Here is an 18,681-nt window from a genome sequence, read left to right as displayed (position 1 = left end):
TGCCTTATCAATTAGCTGTGATTTTTGTACTGTGTCAGAGGGGCCTTTGTCATAAAAAACGGGCCAAATGGCATCAGTCATGCAGCTGACAAGTCACACAACTAAATGAGCTCCTATCGATTCGCATGATTTTTCATCAGCCAAATTAAAAGCTGCAGTTTGATCGAGGTTTCACTCTGCGAGCTCGTTACGTATTCTATTCGCTCCTATTAAATCAAGGCGAAAAAGTTCTGCCTTAGTTATTGGAGTGAATGGCTGGGGTTCATGTGGTGCACTCAGCAGCTTCATTAATGCTGCTTTAGATTAACTAAGCTGCCAATTAGTGACAGGGTTACTTAAAGCTGCAGCTGTCACTCTCATAAAAACATCATGTGGATCTTCGTTTCATCGTCCTTCTGCTGCTCTGCCACACATTATTCCTTATTTGACCAAAGATCTGAAGACATTTTTTAGTGATACACCACATTCTGAAATTCAATACCTTTGTTGTTGTGGACAAATTAACTTGATCTGACGTCATCATGCAAAAATATTTTTATTTTTGGTGCATTAGAAGCTCTCATGCTGTATTATAGTGATTGTATGGGAAAATAGGGATACAAAAGATGAAATGATGAAATGTGAGTATTCCACAAAACAATGGATGAAAGCAACAACCTTTTCTAGCAATCAAAATCCATAAATATATGGTGATGATTTTGCAAAATATGAATCTATAATTTCAGTATAACAAAAAAAAAAAGATCAAGCACATAGACAACCCATTAGAAGTATCTAAATCTGTAAATCTCTGTTATCTCACTGCACTGATAGTTAATATCTAGGATCCTTGATAAAATTTGGACATAAACTGTTGAGCAAGTCTTTCTTTCATGCAAAAACGGGGTAAAAAGCATTTTTGGAAAAGAAAACAATCTAAGTATATATTAACTTGAAGCTCTCCTCAGCTTCAGCTTTTGCCTGCAGCAACAACAAAGTGTTCACTAAAAGTCCCATCAGTGTTTAAAGGCGCTGCAGATGACTGGAAGCAGAGTCTGTCCAGCCAGTTAAGACTGCATTTAATCACTATATAAATATGTGACTGTGGTCTGAGAGGGGGCTAAATGACAGCGCACTGCATGTCCTCCAGTATGCTCCTTAATCACAGCCCTTACATGGGGGCCCAATAAAACGCCCCGCTGCAGCTGCACACACTCATCATGCCGTTGCTCTTGGAAATTAAAATGGACCTGTATGACCACTCACCATCAGGCTTCTGATTGCTTTACTTCCTATTCATTAGCTTAATTATTTGGCTATCAGTAAACCCCACCGAGTAATTAATATCTGAGAGCCTCTGTCATAAATTCAGAATTACTTGTGCTTTGCTTCACTTCCAGAGGCTCCTTACAGCTTCTTAGTAGGGAGGAGTCGGTGGAGATGTTAACACACAAAAACCATTTTTAGTCTATTAATTAGGCCTGTTAATAAAACCGTGGACCGTTTCCCCGTAAGTGAGATTTACAGATATGTTCGTGGTGCTTCTTTCAGAACTCACAAAGCTCTGCAGTGATGCTCACAACTTTGGTCCACACTGAAATATCTCTGCAGCTATTGTCATAAACTTTGGTTCATGCTTCCTTCAGAGTGAATTGTAATCTTGTTAGTGGTTTCTTGACTCCAAATTCAGCTCAGTTTCTTATTTATGACCATATTACAGCAAAACAAATTACATCCCGTTCAGTCTCCACAGTGCTTTGTGCTCAGAGCTCATTAGTACATGCTAACACACTGGTGAATATGATCCATTTTAAACCTGCTAAATGTCAGCGTGTTAGCAGAGCGACTTTAGCATCAAGCTCAAAGCACTTCTCTTTATTAGAACAGCCTCACAGAGCCATGCACGGCCGAGGATTGTTAGTTTTTGTATAGATTTTCTACTCCGCAAAGCTAAGACCCTGCAGTTATTGCAGATGTCACAACTTGCATGCACATGTAGTCTCTCTTAAGTCTCTCTATTTGTGATTTAGGATTTTTTTCTTAACTTTATGGTTTTAGGCTCACACAGCATGTTCAAATGCTGCTCCTTTGGGGATTTTGGCCAAGAGTTAAATTTGTACTTCATCAGTCTGCAGCGCTTTGTTTACAGAACGGCTCATCCAGATGCTGCTTTGCATATTTCATGCTTTTGTGATGACATATATTACATTATACACCCCCTGTCAAAAGTTCTGAGACACTTTCTCATTCAAATAAATTAGAACCCGTCTCAAAACCTTTGACAGGGGGTGTATATTATCTCTTCCATGTAGACCTTGTTTTGTGCATTTAAGCTGCACGGAGGAACAGCTCAACCTTCCTACAGGATCTTTTGCTCTCATCTGTTAAAAATGTTCGGAAATTATACGGTGAAAAACTATCAAACCATGACAGCAAAACTCTGTAAACTCTAAAACACTTTGATACGGTTTACACTACCAGTCAAAAGTTTGGAGAGAGTTTCCCAGAAAGTGTCTCCAAACTTTTGATTTGTAGTGACTATAACACTGAATCACTATAAATAAGTTAATCAGGAGAAAATTTTGCTTTTATTTCTCAAAACAAAACCCATTTTTGACAGTTGGGCTGTTAATGGAAACATGCTGCAGTATTTCTAACAAGTAACACAGTGAGTTTTTGCATTTATTTCATGTAAAAAATCCAGTTTGTCCTGGTCAGATTGTGATAACTACGGCTATAACTGTAAGTTCTGCATATATGCCATTGCTAAAAACACACATAATAAATGTTAAATACACTGACTGTTGTGCTGATAATGGAAAAATGCTGTAATATTTATAACAGGTCACACAAGTTTTATTTTATGTAAATTTTAAAGTAAAACTAAAACTTCAATACAGTTTGAAACTTTTTTTTTTTTTACAGTAAAACATGGAATGAAGCACATTTTTTAATCAACACTATTATTATGTTTCTTTAAATGAAGAAAATGTTTTACCGTGATTTTACGAAAGCGTTCTGGCGACCACAGCTGACGGAACTTTAAAGTAAACATAACATTTTTTACAGTGTAGACGGTTTGCTTTGCAGATGTGCAGCTTTATCTGAAACCTTTCTAGGTTTTCCAGGCTTCTTTTTAGTCTTTCACAGATCCCTGTACTACTGTAAACTATCAGCTCCAGTGCTTTACTGCCACCAGTTAGTTTCAATTTCAGATCCTTATTCAGTTGTTAGAGTCGGTGTTTGTTTACTGAACCACAAGGTGATTTAACCTTTTGACCTTTGGTTCAGCTGAGGTCTCACACCTTAATGAAGTATGCACATGTTACAATTAGTGATTTTTGTTATTGTAAATTAAAATTTCAGTTTCTAAGATGATGAAAAAAACTTCATCTTTAGTCAATCATCATGATTTTTTTCTTAGTTTTTCATGTGACACATTAAATAGGAACACTGATCAAAAAACTCCTTTTGTTTTCTTCTTTGTTTTCATTTTTTTTATTTCACAATTACACCACAAACAAGTTTGAGATAAATACGTGTGTGATTCGTCTTTGCAATCATTCAAATAAATTAATTCATTTACATGTAAGAACAAATTCATAAACATTATAGAGAACAACAACAACAAAAAAAAAAGACATCAGTATTCACATAAAATGCACAAAAGTAAATGCAATACATGGGATGTTCTGCAAAGTACTGGACCGAAAACATCCAGAGGAGTAGCTGCTTCTATGCTTCTATTCAGTCACAGCAGCACCACACAGCTGGGTAACTTTGTGATGCAGCGTTCATCCAAGAGCTGTCTAAAAACATGACGGTTCACTTCACATCCTTCATTTGTGGAAACGTGTTCGCTGGGTGGAGCTGGAGCCGTCAGCAGACGGAGCAAACACAAGGTTAGCAGGAGGTGAGGGGAAGATACTCATGAAAACAGCTAAACTTAGGGAGGAAGTGAGCATCTTTTTTTCTCTCTTTTCAGCATGCTACAAAATGTACAGTACTTAGAGATGATTTTATTCACAGATAGTTGAAACAACATGTGTCACAATCCTGTAAGTCAGGGGTGTCAAACAGGCAGCCTGTGGGCCAGAACTGGTCCGCCAGAGGGTCCAATCTGCCCCACAGGATGACTTTGTAAAGGGTGAAAGTCACAGAGAAGACATTAACTGCAATGTGTACATTTGTAAAACCATAAATTTAAAATAATTTGTAGAACATGACAAGTTGATCTTAAATTAAAATACTCTATTCCCACTCTTCTTTTGTCATTTTGTGTCTCATTTTTGTAACATTTTGTCTTGTTTTTGTTGTTTTTTGTCGTTTTTGTCTGACTTTGTCTCCGGTTTCTGTCGTTTTGTTTCTCATTTTTGTCATTTTGTGTTTCCTTTTTGTCTCGCTTGTGGTTTTTCTGTCTCATGTTTGTCATTTTGTGTTTTGCTTTATTCATTTTGCGTCATGCTTTTGCTGTTTCATTTCACGCTTTTGTCATTTTTGTCTCATTTTTGTAACATTTTGTCTTGTTTTTGTCGTTTTTGTCTGACCTTGTCTCCTGTTTTGTCGTTTTGTTCCTCATTTTTGTCATTTTGTGTTTCCTTTTGTCTCACTTGTGTTTTTTTGTCTCGTGTTTGCCATTTTGTGTTTTGCTTTATTAATTTTGTGTCACGTTTTTGCTGTTTTGTTTCACGCTTTTGTCATTTTTGTCTCATTTGTCCATGTTTTGTTGCCTTGTAAATTTTTTGTCTAATTTATTTATTTTGTTTCGTGTCATTTGTCTAATTGTTTGCAATTTTGTTTCTCACTGTGGTCATTTTGTGTATCATTTTGTAATATTTTGTCTTGTTTTTGTTGTTTTATGTCTTTTTTTAAAAAGAAAAACAATGTATCATTCAGTTCCAGACTACATGTTAACTGTGACTAAATGGTTGTGATCTGTAAGTTGTAATGTGTAAATGATAAACTGAGGCATAATGTCTTTGAAACCGAATGTTTTTTTCCTGAACAAATTTTAGGTTGTTCATAATGTTTTGTAAAAAGATAAGTTCCTCAAATGTGAATATTTTCAGAATGTACTTTTTTCACTAAAACAAAGGGAAACATCTCAAGTTATCGTTATTTATAGGTTATTATGCTGTGATTTTACTGGTCAGGCTCACTTCAGATCAAATTGGGCTGAATGTGGAACCTGAACTAAGAGGAGTTTGACACCCCTGCTGTAAGTGTTTGTGTCTGGTTATTAGTGATCCCAACAAATGTCCAGATGGGAAAAACATTCACAGAGCAAACCAGACAGAGATCTTTAGGCTTGGAAACTGTCTTCTCTGGTGATGACAAACACTTTCCTGGATGGATGTCTCTGGAGCACTCAGGAAATCAGTCTTCTCCGGGTGTTTTTTTTTTTTTCACAGTCCTGCTCCAATCTTCCTATCCCCTCCGCCCACATCCTCCAGCTCATCATCAGAGAAAGGGCTGTGGGGATTGTAGCCGACATTGTTGCTGTGCTTCAAGAAGTCCGTGGACCGTGGCATCCCAACTCTGTTGCCCATAGCAACTGGAAAACCCTGCGGGGCTTCCTCCTCTTCTTCATCCTCCTCGTCCTCCTCCTCTTCTTCCTCCTCGTCTCCGTCCTCCAAGCCCAGATCGATCCCTCTGTCGTCCGGAGTCACGGCTCGTCTGCTCTCAGATTTGTCGGTGGCTGTTTTCCCTCCGCTGCGTAGTCGTTCCGTCTCAGACTGGCTGGAGGCCGTCGCCTGCTCCTTCGCCTTCCGGCTGCGTTTCCACTTCATCCTGCGATTTTGGAACCAGATCTTGACCTGCAGAGAAACGACAGAAGAAAGAAAATGTCACATTCAGGAAGAAGAGTCCAGAGTTTGTCCACACAGATGTAAATCGCTCTCATCCACTGCATGTGACTGTGGAGGCTTTAAGCAGCAGACAGAGGCATCCACCCTGCTGCAGGTCCTTCATTCCATCTGCTGTTAGACCTCACAACGTCAGCATCACTGACTGATGTTCACATAAACTGGACTTGTATCAGATCATCATCTCAAAGCATGATCAAATCTGCACAACAGTTTTTTGCACTGTTGGCATCTTGCGCTTTTACAGGTACATTTATTCCACTTCATGTTGCTGTCATTCTAATACTGTATTTATTCATTTTTCATACTGTACATATTATCATTATTACTATACATATGTTTAGTGTTGCTGTGAAAGATGTTGCTGCTGGAACGATGGAAATTTCCTCTGGCATGGGAAGCAATAAAGGATCATCTTATCTTAAATACATATTTTGCTAATACTGCTGTCATTTTAGTTATTGAGGACTATTTAATTCTAAAGACTGACAGTAACTTTTGATTTTTAAACAGTTTCTCGGCCCTTTAAGTTACATCCTCTTCTCTTTTTTATTAGCTGAGTCAAATCTGCCTCAAATAAAAGTGCAGAACTTCACAAAAGATAATTAATAATGCATAAAATAATGATCTTTAGGGTGACTGCTCATGCACTGTGTCTACTTCGGGCATTAACAAAAGCAATACAATATAACAGCTCTTTGGTTTGTGCTGTGGCCTTTATTCTAATCCATTCACACAGGTAGAATCATGAAGGAACATAAAATGAAAATAAAAACGTATACCATTAGAATCTAACATACATAAATATGGGAAAATGATTAAAGAATACACACATGCAGATGTGCACAATAATGAAGCCACATACTATTATTGTTTACTAAAATCATACGCAAACAAATATTCCTGCATGTCACTCTGAATTTGTTGAACAAATTTGTTGTTTTAAACTCAACGCAAAGGCACTTTATTGTAATTTCATGGTTATTTGATGGACTTATCCTTGTTATTTCCAAGGTTTTATACTTCTATTGGTTTGTTTTGTTCAAAGTTTTTACATGACTGTGTTAAACATGTTCACAATATAATATAATCTAATCTTTGTCATGGTGATTTTGAGGGACGTTTTCAGTTATTTATCTTGTATTTTTCTGTTATTGCTGCCTATTGGCAAAAACACTCATTCAAGAGAGGCTTTCTGGGTTAAATAAAAGACATAAAAAGGGCTAAAATGTCTGAAGCCTGTTAAAATGCAGTTCTACCGTACAAATGCTCTGTGCTGTTACTGAATGAGGGCTGCTGCATCAGTGTGAGAAGTGACACTTGAGAAACGTGTCTTTCAGGTCAGATAAATTTGGATTAAACAGTATTTTAAGGGGAGCTGCGCTGTTTCAGGGCCCGTCTCCGTCTTACCTGTGTCTCAGTCAGCATCAGCGAGGTGGCCACTTCAAATCGTTTGGGTCTGGAGAGGTATTTGTTCAGTTTGAACTGGTTCTCCAGCTCCAGGAGCTGCTGGCTGGTGAAGGCGGTGCGGGGCCTCCGGCATTTCCCCAACAGGCCAGACTGAGGGCCGGCTGGAGGAGAAAAAGCAGAAATATCATCAGTGTGTTTGTTACAGTTTTTCATGACAGATTGTCTTATTTGATAGCAGCCTACAGAGCTTCATGGATCTACTTGGTTTGAGTTTATGACATTTTTTTGGTAACATTTGGATTCATTTAAAGCCTTAAACAAGCCTGCACTGCCACAAGTCTTATTTATAGAAATCCAAGGACATGAGAAGTTCAATGTAATGTTGTGGGAGGGAACAGGCACATATGCCGGCACTCTGTGGCCATCATTAACTATAATAGCTTTACTCCAGTTTATTGTTGACTGGGGGGACACGGCAGAAGGCCATAAAAACACAGGCATGCCATTAACTTAATGAAAATTCAATGAAGGCTTTTGGGATTTTATTGATGAACTACAGAACGTTTTAGGTGTTTGTTTATAGTTTCTTCGTCACACAAAGACAATTTTCATCGGGTTGGCGTTTATAGAGAAATAAATGGGCCAAAATTAAAATATGACACAGAGATAAGCAGTAAATCCGAGGCCGGTGGACTGGAAGGGAAGATGCATGCTGTTAGCGAGGAGACAAACCACAGCCAGTATGTAGATCTGAGACTGTACTTTGATTAAAATATGGCACAAAGCATGGCTCGGAAAAAACGCGCTGTAAATGATGCTGGCTTGATTTAGGAGAGACATGAAAGAATGAGAAATATACAAACAGTGGCTATTTGGGTCCGATTTCCATAAATATTTTTGATTCCAAATCTCTGAAACATATTAGAAGAAAATTATATAGTAAGACTTGCTAATTAGAGATGTCATTTGAATAATAAATCGGGGATATTTCTTCCGGGAAAAACATAAAACAACAACAAATAAGCAATAAATTAATAAAACCCATAAAACCTGTAATCAATTAAGTCGAGTATATAATAATAACAGTAATAATAATAATAATAATGATGATGATAATGATAATAATAATAATAATTTGGAGAATAACTTTGTTCTTGCTGTAAATTCTTTCAGTATGACATTTGAACTTTGTACATTTTGGAACTATAAAATACATATTTTTTAAAATCATACTTACAGCTGTAATCTGGCAGTCGTGGCATCATGATCCCGGCGCGGATCCAGTGCTCCAGGGGCAGAGATCCGGCCATGGCAGCCGCCTTCAGGTGCTCCGGGTAGGTCTGCGTTAGCGGCGTAAAACCGGTGTAGGCGAACGGGTGCTGCCCTCCCAGCGCAGAGAGCGGGTACATGGGCGCAGGGTACATGCCAGGAATCGCCCCCTGAGGCAGCGAAGCGAGTCCCGGATGGCTGAGATTCAGGACACTCGGTTTGGGGATTAGTCCGGTCTGGAGCTGAACGGCCCGTGGAGACGGGGTGTCCGCACGGCGGCAGGAGACCGGGCTGCCCGCGGGGCTGTCGCTGCTCAGACCCGGGGACAGGTCCCGGCCGCCCCGGTGGGTCTCATCTGCGAGCAGGGCGTCAATTCTGAAGTTTTTCGATTTCTCCATGACGGCTTCACCCAAAGGAGCGACAATGCAGAGTCGTGGAGGAATGAGCGCGTGGCCGGTGCGCACCTGTGCCGTGCGTCAGAGCGCAGACAGCGGAGCCTCTTCCGTTACAAACTCATATGTTTTCCTTAAATTTTCGTTAAAAATCGGCCTGGAAATGCTCATGTGCGGTTCGAGAAGAAGCATTGACACATCACCAACTTCTATTAACGACTGATAAACCTAAAAAAATATATACTTTTTTTTTTTTTAGCAGTTTCTAAATTGCTATCGTTCGCGTGTGCATCCCTGCGCCACTTTCTCTACATTCTCCTCATACATGTCACTCTGCACCATCACAAACCACGGAGGTGTGCGTCTCTCTCCATCAGCCGTCCTCCTCCACCCTTGAAGGCCGCTGTGAGCTGGGATTGGCTGAAGCCTGAGCTGCTCTGACGGGCCTCTAATCAGCTAATTACTCGCTCGTTTCTCCCCCCCAGAAAGCGCTCAGAGTGAGGTAATGTCCAACCCCTGTCCCGCCTGCAAACACCTTCAACTGCATCAAAGCGCGGAGGTACATTAGAAGATTGGGCAATTGTATTTTCAGTATCTATCTTACTGCCAGCTCATCGCACTCAGCTACCTGCATGAAGGAAGAATTATACACCCAGCTCTGATTAGTTCATTATTACAGCTTCAAACATCCTCCAGCACCAAAACACTGGCTGTTTTTCAGCACTAATGTTATTGGATGCCTCTGATTGGAGAATGTTAATAAAAACATGGTGACCAGTATTTAAATCAGTGATATTAATCACTGGACTCATTCTCATACCAAGGCCATACCAGTACCATTAAAGTTTACGATTAAGAATTGCACACAAACCGTATAAAAGTGTAATGACTTGGCAGAAGAGGCTATAAGTTAATTGGCCTCCTGCTTAATGCCAACTAATGTCGCTTTAAGACCTGGAAAACAGAAGTGCATCAGCTTTATTTGTTCTCTTTTTTCAAATGGAACAAAAACGAAAATTTGTAGAAACAACAACATGTGCCAACATAATAAAACCGAGTTTAACTGTGAGAAATTGGTTAAAATATGAATTTAGACAATGTCTCTTATCTGATTCTTTCACTAAATTGAGAATTTGTGTCTTGACGGTGATGAAACTGAACTCCTGCCCACATTATTTTACACATAAGGCAGCATTTCAGTCATAGATCTGAACGAAATATTGATTTTTAACCCGGTGAACACCCAATAAACCACATTTATCTGAAAATAAAAGCGCATGCAGTTGTATTTATCTTCAAATGCTGTTTATTTAGTAAATGCTGACTGTAATTCCTGCAGGAAAACAGATTTCTGAACCTTTAATTTATTCATTATGCTTATCAAATACTGCCATACTAAACTAAACATAAAAATGTGAAATGTAAATTAGAAATGTAAGAGTTTCGGGTATTTTTGGCACAAATTGCAGCTCCCCAGGTCCGGATATTGAACAGGTTTCTGAGGTATTACATGAAATATAGTGGAGATTTGATCATTTTAGTTCTTCATCAGTAGTTTAACGCCTTTAATAACAATCAGACGTCTGTCTTTACTGTAGATGTGACAATGATTCAGTCTACAAGCTGCAAAACCCCAAAACAAAATGTACATTATCTCGGGAGATTGAAATCCCTTCTGCTGCTCTGAATCCACCCCATCTTTTGAAGACCCTGTGATTTGTAATTGGCCTTAGTTTGAGCATAGAGCTTCTAGTTGACCTCCAGGAGATTGGAGCTCCAGCAGATCCATCCATTCCTCCTCTCTGGCTCAGTGTCTCTCTTCCCTCAGCTCTCTATCAGGCAGATTACCGCCTGTCTCCTGATATGAAGGTAATTTGCTCCAAAGAAATCAGTCTTGCTTTCTGCCTCTTTTTCTCGACCTTTTCACCCTCTTCCGAAGCCCTCGTTCCCTTCATTTTTATTATTTGAAAGTAATTTAAATGGGAAGGCCAGGCTAAAGCTGGGCCTGTTGAGTGAGGCACAAATTAAATTAAATCCACTTCCAGTGTCTGCTGCCTTCCTCTGCTTGTCTCCTTGAAATAATCACATGTCTCTGTATGTGTGAATAGGCCACCATCCATCTTAAAAAAAAAAAAAAAATAGAAATTGAAGTATAAAATGTCATAAAATAAAATGGAGTTGAAAGGGTTTTAGCTCAAAATCAATCAACAAATACAAGAAATACAAGAAAAAAATGAATGAATGAATAAACAAAAACAAATACATTTTGAAGGATGACACCTAAAGTTCAATATTCAGAATTTCTAAAGAACACTAGCAAAAAAATTAGTAAATACATTAATAAAAGCCCTTTTTTTTAAATTCTTCTGCAGGATCACCTTCTTATATATTTCTCTTTGGACCCTTATAGTGATATAAAACAACTGACAAATGTCAGAATCAACTTTAATCGCCACAGCATACAAGGAATTTAGCTTCAGCTGTTGGTGTCGCCATAAGAATAAGGAAAGAGAATAATAATAATAATAATGATAATAATTATAATAATGATAAAGAAACTGTAGAAAGAAGAACAGGGGGAAAGTAGTCATAAAATAAACAGAACACAATATATAGGCCTACAGATATTTACAAGCTAGAAATTATCATTGTTCTAAGTGCAAAAAGTACCGGTACTGTACCATTGGTATATTCCATATTATACAGGTCTGGAGGAGCGGCTCAGCTGTTTATTAGGGTGATGGCATTGGGAAGAAGTGTGAAATGTGAAAGCTAAAGTCTTCTGCAAGTCAGGGTCTAATGATTAATGAAAAATTGAATGTCAGTGGTGCAAACTGCTAAAAACAAAAATAATTTCATACAATTCTGTACCACTAACTGACATGCAGGTAACACAGCGCCCCATTTTGGTGCAACTGCAAGTTTCTTGACAGTTGATTATTTTATCTCTTATAATCTCACCTAGGAGTCCCCCAGAGGAAAATTCGCCAATTTGGAGCCAGATTCTGTTTTTTCTGCATCTTCCTGTGTGGCAAACCGGCCCTTTCCTCTGGTGACTCTACAATATGACCACTACCCATGTTTGGACAACATGTGGGAAGTTGTTGCAGTTCACACTTAAGAATGATAAATGACAAACTGAAGAGGCCAATCAGGTTTTCAAGACACTCCTGGTTAGAGTTTGGTTCAGAATAAAGTGTAGCAGCAACAACAAGTTGGATTATTAAGAGTTTTGACCTTTCATTTTCAGTTTTATTCATCATCAGACTGGAACAATGAATTTTCCCAGAATGGTTTACGTCCAAATAGTCATAAATGTAATAAAATTCCAGCCTCAGCTGTACTTTGTGTTTATCCCTATTTACACTGTTAAACTAAGATGGAAACTGGTGAATAAACAAAGCTTAACTTCAAAAATATGCATTGTGATCATTGCTTAGCATTTAGCTAAAGGTGCCGCTGTGCTTACGTGCAGTTTAACAGAGCTGCTAGGATGACTGTCTTGTTTTTCACTTGCTTCAGAACTTTAAATGGCAGAGATAGTGATGACATCGATCAGTGAGGGAGAAACCTGTCCGAGGTCAGGGCTGGAACGCTGCAGTACAATGGGACCAGTATGATTTACTGTGTAGCTGATGCTCACCACTGAGTCAGAAACAGTGACTCAGGCTCCTGATTGTAAGTTAAAACTCAACAAAAAGGCCTCTTAACAGTGAATCTGATCTGATCTAAACTCTCATTACCTTGTTTCCCTTCATCCGTCAGACCTGTCCTCACATGCACATGCCCTTTTGAACCTTTTACAAAACTCTCAAAATGCAGCGCACACCCTTTAGCACCGTGAGAGGACAATTGGTTCAAAGAAGCCGCCGGCCCTCGACTACAAAGCCAGAGTTTATCAACCAGTTATGCGTCAGTAAACTTAGCGGCCAACAGGAGTTTACTGAAACATTAAAGAGCTTATCAGCAATTACAGGCATATTTTTCAATCATTACCACAGCTCTGAGACAGCTTGCCCTGTCCTTAAACTAATCCAGGTGTGCTGTTGTGTTCACCGTGTGCTGGCTCGGTCAGCAGGCCTACATTATTCACTGCCACTGGCTCACTAATTTTCACTGGTTTATTTAACCAATTGATAAGATCCCTCAAGCTACTGATAGACGAGACTGAAGAAAGATCAGGAGCTGAAATGGACCAACATTTCTGGACCTTCTACAGCTTGGTTCGATAGCACGGATCACATGAAAACATGTTAAAATCACACAGCTGGCCTTAAAAGATCGACTCATTGATTCACTATCCATGGCGTGTTCAGCTTACTTTGTGTTTGTCTGTTCGTGTATCAGGCATGTTGTGACACCCGAAGCTTTCAGGGACGCCGGTGAGCAGCACCACCTTTCCCACCAGGCCTGGAACATTCAGACCGCGGTTGTGATAAATGATCTGGACACACAATGGGCTTTCTGTGAAGTGAAAATCAGCTCTCTATGCCGCTGGTAATTAGACTAATTCCCACAGTGTTAAAGGCAGATGATAAATCAGCCCGCTTTCGGCCAGACCTTGAGACCAAAATTAATGTTGTCTCATTAAGGAGATAAAGGTAATTTATTAGAGTTTTACTTCTCCTTTCAGTCCCTGTACCTTGTCCCTATCATTTATTAACCAATATTGAGCTTTGCCATATGACATCTAGCCCGCAGGATGTGAATCTCTTTAGGTCTGTCTTTGCTACTTTGGCCCCTTCCCACACCCACTCCCCTCGTTTCTCTCACTTTCAGGTGTATATCAGCACTTTCATGAGCTGCTGGTGGAAAGATAATGCGGTTGTTTGCTGAGCATGGAAGTCATTGCTTGCAATTGGTTGTTTATTTCTGAGTTACTTTAACACATCGGTTATTTACAGCATACAACAAGAGTACGTACACCGCTAATCCAATATCACTTAGATGTCAATGATTCAAAACTGCTAACTGCATTATTTATTATTTCATTAGACTCAGACCTCTTTGGCATCCAAGATACCAGTGCTACACACATTTCTGAAGAAATGTTTTGCCATCCATCACCCAAAGGTGCTCTTTTGAGTTCAAGTCAGGCAGTATACTCAACCGACTTTTTCTTCAAGAGAAACTGTTGCAAACTGCAGCCGAAAACTTTGGATGGTTATCATGCTTGAATACTCTACTTCTGCTAAGCTTCTGCAGACTGGGAATCATCTTCTCAGCTGGTGTTTTGGTATATCTATGGCTTTCATGTTGCTGTCTATAAATGTCATCTTCCCAACACCTTTTGCACTCGTACAGCTTCATATCATCACACGCTTACCTCTGTGCTTCACTGTCAGGAATATATCTTCACTGTGGTAGTCCTAGTTAGGATTCTACCAAACATGCTGGACCACACCTGAGCTGAACAAATGTATCTGATCACATCTGACCAAAGAATGCACTCTGGAGTATTCACCATGCTTTACGTTTTTGAGCAAAGTTTATCTCACAGGGATATGTTTTAGGACATCTGCCACAGAGGCTGACCTTGTTCAATGTCTTTCACGCTGTCTGGGACATCATAGAAATTCAGATTTTCATTGGGAACCCCTGTGCCCAGTTGGAAGCACTAGATCATCTGTTTTTTAAGCTACATTGTGCAACTAGCCTTTTGTCTGTAGAGTCATTTCAGGAGGGCGACCACTGCAGCTCTGATTAGTTGTACTGTTGTTCATTCGACATCTCCTGACGACTGCTGCAGCTGTGTTTCGACTGATTTCTATTTGCTGTCTGATTTTCCTGTGTCTTTGTCCATATTTGTGAAGTCTCCCAGTTCGATTTTTCAAATGCAACATAAGGAGGAGTGCCAGCAGTTTGTCGTCAACACTCTTGCTTTGGCAACAAACCGTGATGGTTCCAGTGGTGGTGTGGCCTACAGGGTCAGCACAGAGGAGAAAGTCATTCTAGGAAATGACTTACCCACCTTCTTTGATCAGTGACATGTTTGTTTCCCTGACAATAGCCATGGCTCAGTTTTATGCTGTTTCAAATGTTTTCCATATGGCGCCATGATGCCGACATGCAGATGGATGCAGTCCATAAACCAAAAATCATGACGTTCCTGGTATTCACAGGTCGTTTTATAACTACGTTCATTCAGTAATGCTGATTTAAAATCACAAGTGTACTCATTTTCATGTCAGTGAAACCAAATTATCTAACTTTTTTGAACCAAGTTTCTATTTTGGGTCCTGTATTTTCATTGTGGTTTTCATAAATCTTTATTTTGGATTGTTCATTAGACAAAAAAAAGCTTCACTCACCAGCTTAGAAATAATGCAGTTATGAAAATAAGATTCAGTTTTGAACCATCTGACATTTAGGTGGTATTCCACAAGAGTGCACTCCCCTCTGTTGTATACTTTCTAACATGTAGAGTGGATAAGTTTACATGAATGAAAGCAAAAGTTTCTTCCAATCATCCTGTTGTATTTATGACAAAAACTTCAGTTAAATCCAAGCAGCGAATTTCTACTTCACGTGAACACAAAACTAGGCCAGACTAATTGAGATTATACTCCCAAGAAAAAGTTCTTCATCGTTTGTTTCAGGATGTTCCCTAAAATGCCAGTGCCCATAGGTACACACAAGGATGTATGCAGTAACCAACATATTCTACACAGAAAGGAGGCTGGGGTGGATGGATGGGTCAGCTAATGTTCGACTTTGACATGGGAGGCCGCTGTTTGTTTCCTGTTTCCAAGTGACAGTCAGCAGCAGCATTATCAACCATTATTCCCTAATGCTTACAAAGTACTTACATGATCCTAAACTTTCCTTAAAACGAGCTCTGTAATTTTGAGAGTTAGGGCTGATTCATAGTCAGAACAATGCTGTGCATTTTGTGTTTAGAGTTGTTCCACATGGCCACACTGCAAGGCAGGATGAAATGCCAGTGATTATAGATGGAGTGGAGACTTGGTATTGTGATATGTAGAGAAATGTGTCTGTTTTCATCTAGTGAGGGAAGTCAAATGCCTCGCTTCTCTCTTACAACTGCTCAGATAACCAATCACATGCATGAACTGGGTGTAAATGTCTGAATTTGAAAGTCAGAACCCTTAAATCCAGCAAGCAACTTCAAGATGGAACCCTTCGAACCATTTTAAACCCTACTCATACTGTCAAATCATATTCATTTTTCAACAGTGATTTGAATGGAGACACTATTTTGTCTGCTCTTGTTTGTACATTTAAATTTATGTATTAGAAATTCCAAATTAGTCCATATCCATCAATGCTTTAAAACTTGAACTCGACAATGTATAGGTACATTTTCTAATTTAAAAGATCCAAATGAAGGGATGGTCTGTCTACAAGAAGCTTTAAGAATCAGCCATAGTGTAGTAAGTGTAGTAAGTATTATTGCACATGTTTCACTGTGTATTAGTTTTTAATCATGCTGGCTTTTACATCTGGTAACACCTCACTGGTATCTTTCTTGGTATAACAACTAATACAGTGCCTTGTGAAAGTATTCGGCCCCTTGAACTTTTCAACCTTTCGCCACATTTCAGGCTTCAAATATAAAGACATAAAATTTTAATTTTTTGTCAAGAATCAACAACAAGTGGGACACAATCGTGAAGTGGAATGAAATTTATTGGATATTTTAAACTTTTTTAACAAATAAAAACCTGAAAAGTGGGGCGTGCAATATTATTCGGCCCCCTTGCATTAATACTTTGTAGCGCCACCTTTTGCTGCAATTACAGCTGCAAGTTGCTTGGGGTATGTCTCTATCAGTTTTGCACATCGAGAGACTGAAATTCTTGCCCATTCTTCCTTGCAAAACAGCTCGAACTCAGTGAGGTTGGATGGAGAGCGTTTGTGAACAGCAGTCTTCAGCTCTGCCCACAGATTCTCCATTGGATTCAGGTCTGGACTTTGACTTGGCCATTCTAACACCTGGATACGTTTATTTGTGAACCATTCCATTGTAGATTTGGCTTTATGTTTTGGATCATTGTCCTGTTGGAAGATAAATCTCCGTCCCAGTCTCAGGTCTTTTGCAGACTCCAACAGGTTTTCTTCCAGAATGGTCCTGTATTTGGCTCCATTCATCTTCCCATCAATTTTAACCATCTTCCCTGTCCCTGCTGAAGAAAAGCAGGCCCAAACCATGAGGCTGCCACCACCATGTTTGACAGTGGGGATGGTGTGTTCAGGGTGATGAGCTGTGTTGCTTTTACGCCAAACATATCGTTTTGCATTGTGGCCAAAAAGTTGGATTTTGGTTTCATCTGACCAGAGCACCTTCTTCCACATGTTTGGTGTGTCTCCCAGGTGGCTTGTGGCAACCTTTAAACGAGACTTTTTATGGATATCTTTGAGAAATGGCTTTCTTCTCGCCACTCTTCCATAAAGGCCAGATTTGTGCAGTGTACAACTGATTGTTGTCCTATGGACAGACTCTCCCACCTCAGCTGTAGATCTCTGCAGTTCATCCAGAGTGATCATGGGCCTCTTGGCTGCATCTCTGATCAGTCTTCTCCTTGTTGGAGGTGAAAGTTTAGAGGGACGGCTGGGTCTTGGTAGATTTGCAGTGGTCTGATACTCCTTCCATTTCAATATGATTCCTTGCACAGTGCTCCTTGAGATGTTTAAAGCTTGGGAAATCTTTTTGTATCCAAATCCGGCTTTAAACTTCTCCACAACAGTATCTCGGACCTGCCTGGTGTGTTCCTTGGTCTTCATGGTGCTCTCTGTACTTTAAACAGAACCCTGAGACTATCACAGAGCAGGTGCATTTATACGGAGACTTGATTACACACAGGTGGATTCTATTTATCATCATCAGTCATTTAGGACAACATTGGATCATTCAGAGATCCTCACTGAACTTCTGGAGTGAGTTTGCTGCACTGAAAGTAAAGGGGCCGAATAATTTTGCACCCCCCACTTTTCAGGTTTTTATTTGTTAAAAAAGTATAAAATATCCAATAAATTTCATTCCACTTCACGATTGTGTCCCAATTGTTGTTGATTCTTGACAAAAAATTAAAATTTTATATATTTATGTTTGAAGCCTGAAATGTGGCGAAAGGTTGAAAAGTTCAAGGGGGCCGAATACTTTCACAAGGCACTGTACCATGTCTGTAAGCAAAACATTTCAGGATGCAAATTTATCTTAAACATAGCACTGGAATTAAGTGTCTGGTGTGCTAATTTGATAACAGATTATCTGAGCTAATCAATAAAAGCTAAATAAAGCAGACACGTCTGACAAACCACAGCTGATGTGGAACAAGTAAAGCAAGGGTCCAAAGTGTCCTCAAAGTCTAAATTGGGAAATTCCAACCTTACGACTCTCCAATCTGTTTCCCAGCTCACCTGTTTCTGTTTTCCCACAAAGGAAACAAAAGCTTCCTTTCAACATTATCCAGTCCAGTATGACTTTTATGGCCATTTAATGGGTCCTTCCATCTAACAGCTCTGTCTTTTACTGTCACCCATACAAGGGCCCCATTGTGCGTAGATATGGGAGATAGGAGATAAATACACCTTATCAGACACAACAAGACATCATTACTTTCACCCTGCTATCTCACAGTCCCTTTCAACCATGCATTATCTGACCACTTATGTGGATATTCAGAGTCATCAAGTGCTTTGAAGACGTCCGCCAGTTGGCTGTTTGCTGCCTGCTTCTCCTTTCTCAGTTTCACCTGTATGGTACGTTATAAATTAAGGTCTTTCCCACCACTTACTTTGCTGCC

At 39.5% G+C, this 18,681-nt stretch overlaps 1 protein-coding gene across 1 annotated transcript; it reads right to left on the bottom strand.

The window, feature by feature from the left end:
- Positions 1 to 5,350: 5,350 nt before the first annotated feature.
- Positions 5,351 to 8,935, bottom strand: mnx2b (motor neuron and pancreas homeobox 2b). The gene is made up of 3 exons (XM_051945027.1): positions 8,491 to 8,935; positions 7,254 to 7,414; positions 5,351 to 5,795 (listed from the first exon to the last, which is right to left on the bottom strand). Exons 1-3 carry the CDS (start codon positions 8,918 to 8,920, stop codon positions 5,385 to 5,387), a joined length of 1,002 nt encoding a protein of 333 aa, XP_051800987.1. The 5' UTR covers positions 8,921 to 8,935; the 3' UTR covers positions 5,351 to 5,384.
- Positions 8,936 to 18,681: the final 9,746 nt, after the last annotated feature.

Source organism: Acanthochromis polyacanthus, chromosome 2 (genome assembly GCF_021347895.1).
Source record: "Acanthochromis polyacanthus isolate Apoly-LR-REF ecotype Palm Island chromosome 2, KAUST_Apoly_ChrSc, whole genome shotgun sequence".
NCBI lineage: Eukaryota > Metazoa > Chordata > Actinopteri > Pomacentridae > Acanthochromis > Acanthochromis polyacanthus.
The sequence above is the reverse complement of the archived record's forward strand: the minus strand, read 5'-3'. Positions and strand labels throughout refer to the sequence as shown.

Excerpts from the sequence above, each read along its gene's own strand:
- mnx2b (XM_051945027.1), bottom strand. The coding sequence starts at position 8,920 with ATGGAGAAATCGAAAAACTTCAGAATTGACGCCCTGCTCGCAGATGAG. Across the intron at positions 7,415-8,490 it reads ACGACTGCCAGATTACAGCT|CCGGCCCTCAGTCTGGCCTG; the intron begins GTAAGTATGATT and ends TTTCTCCTCCAG. Across the intron at positions 5,796-7,253 it reads TGATGCTGACTGAGACACAG|GTCAAGATCTGGTTCCAAAA; the intron begins GTAAGACGGAGA and ends GTTTCTCTGCAG.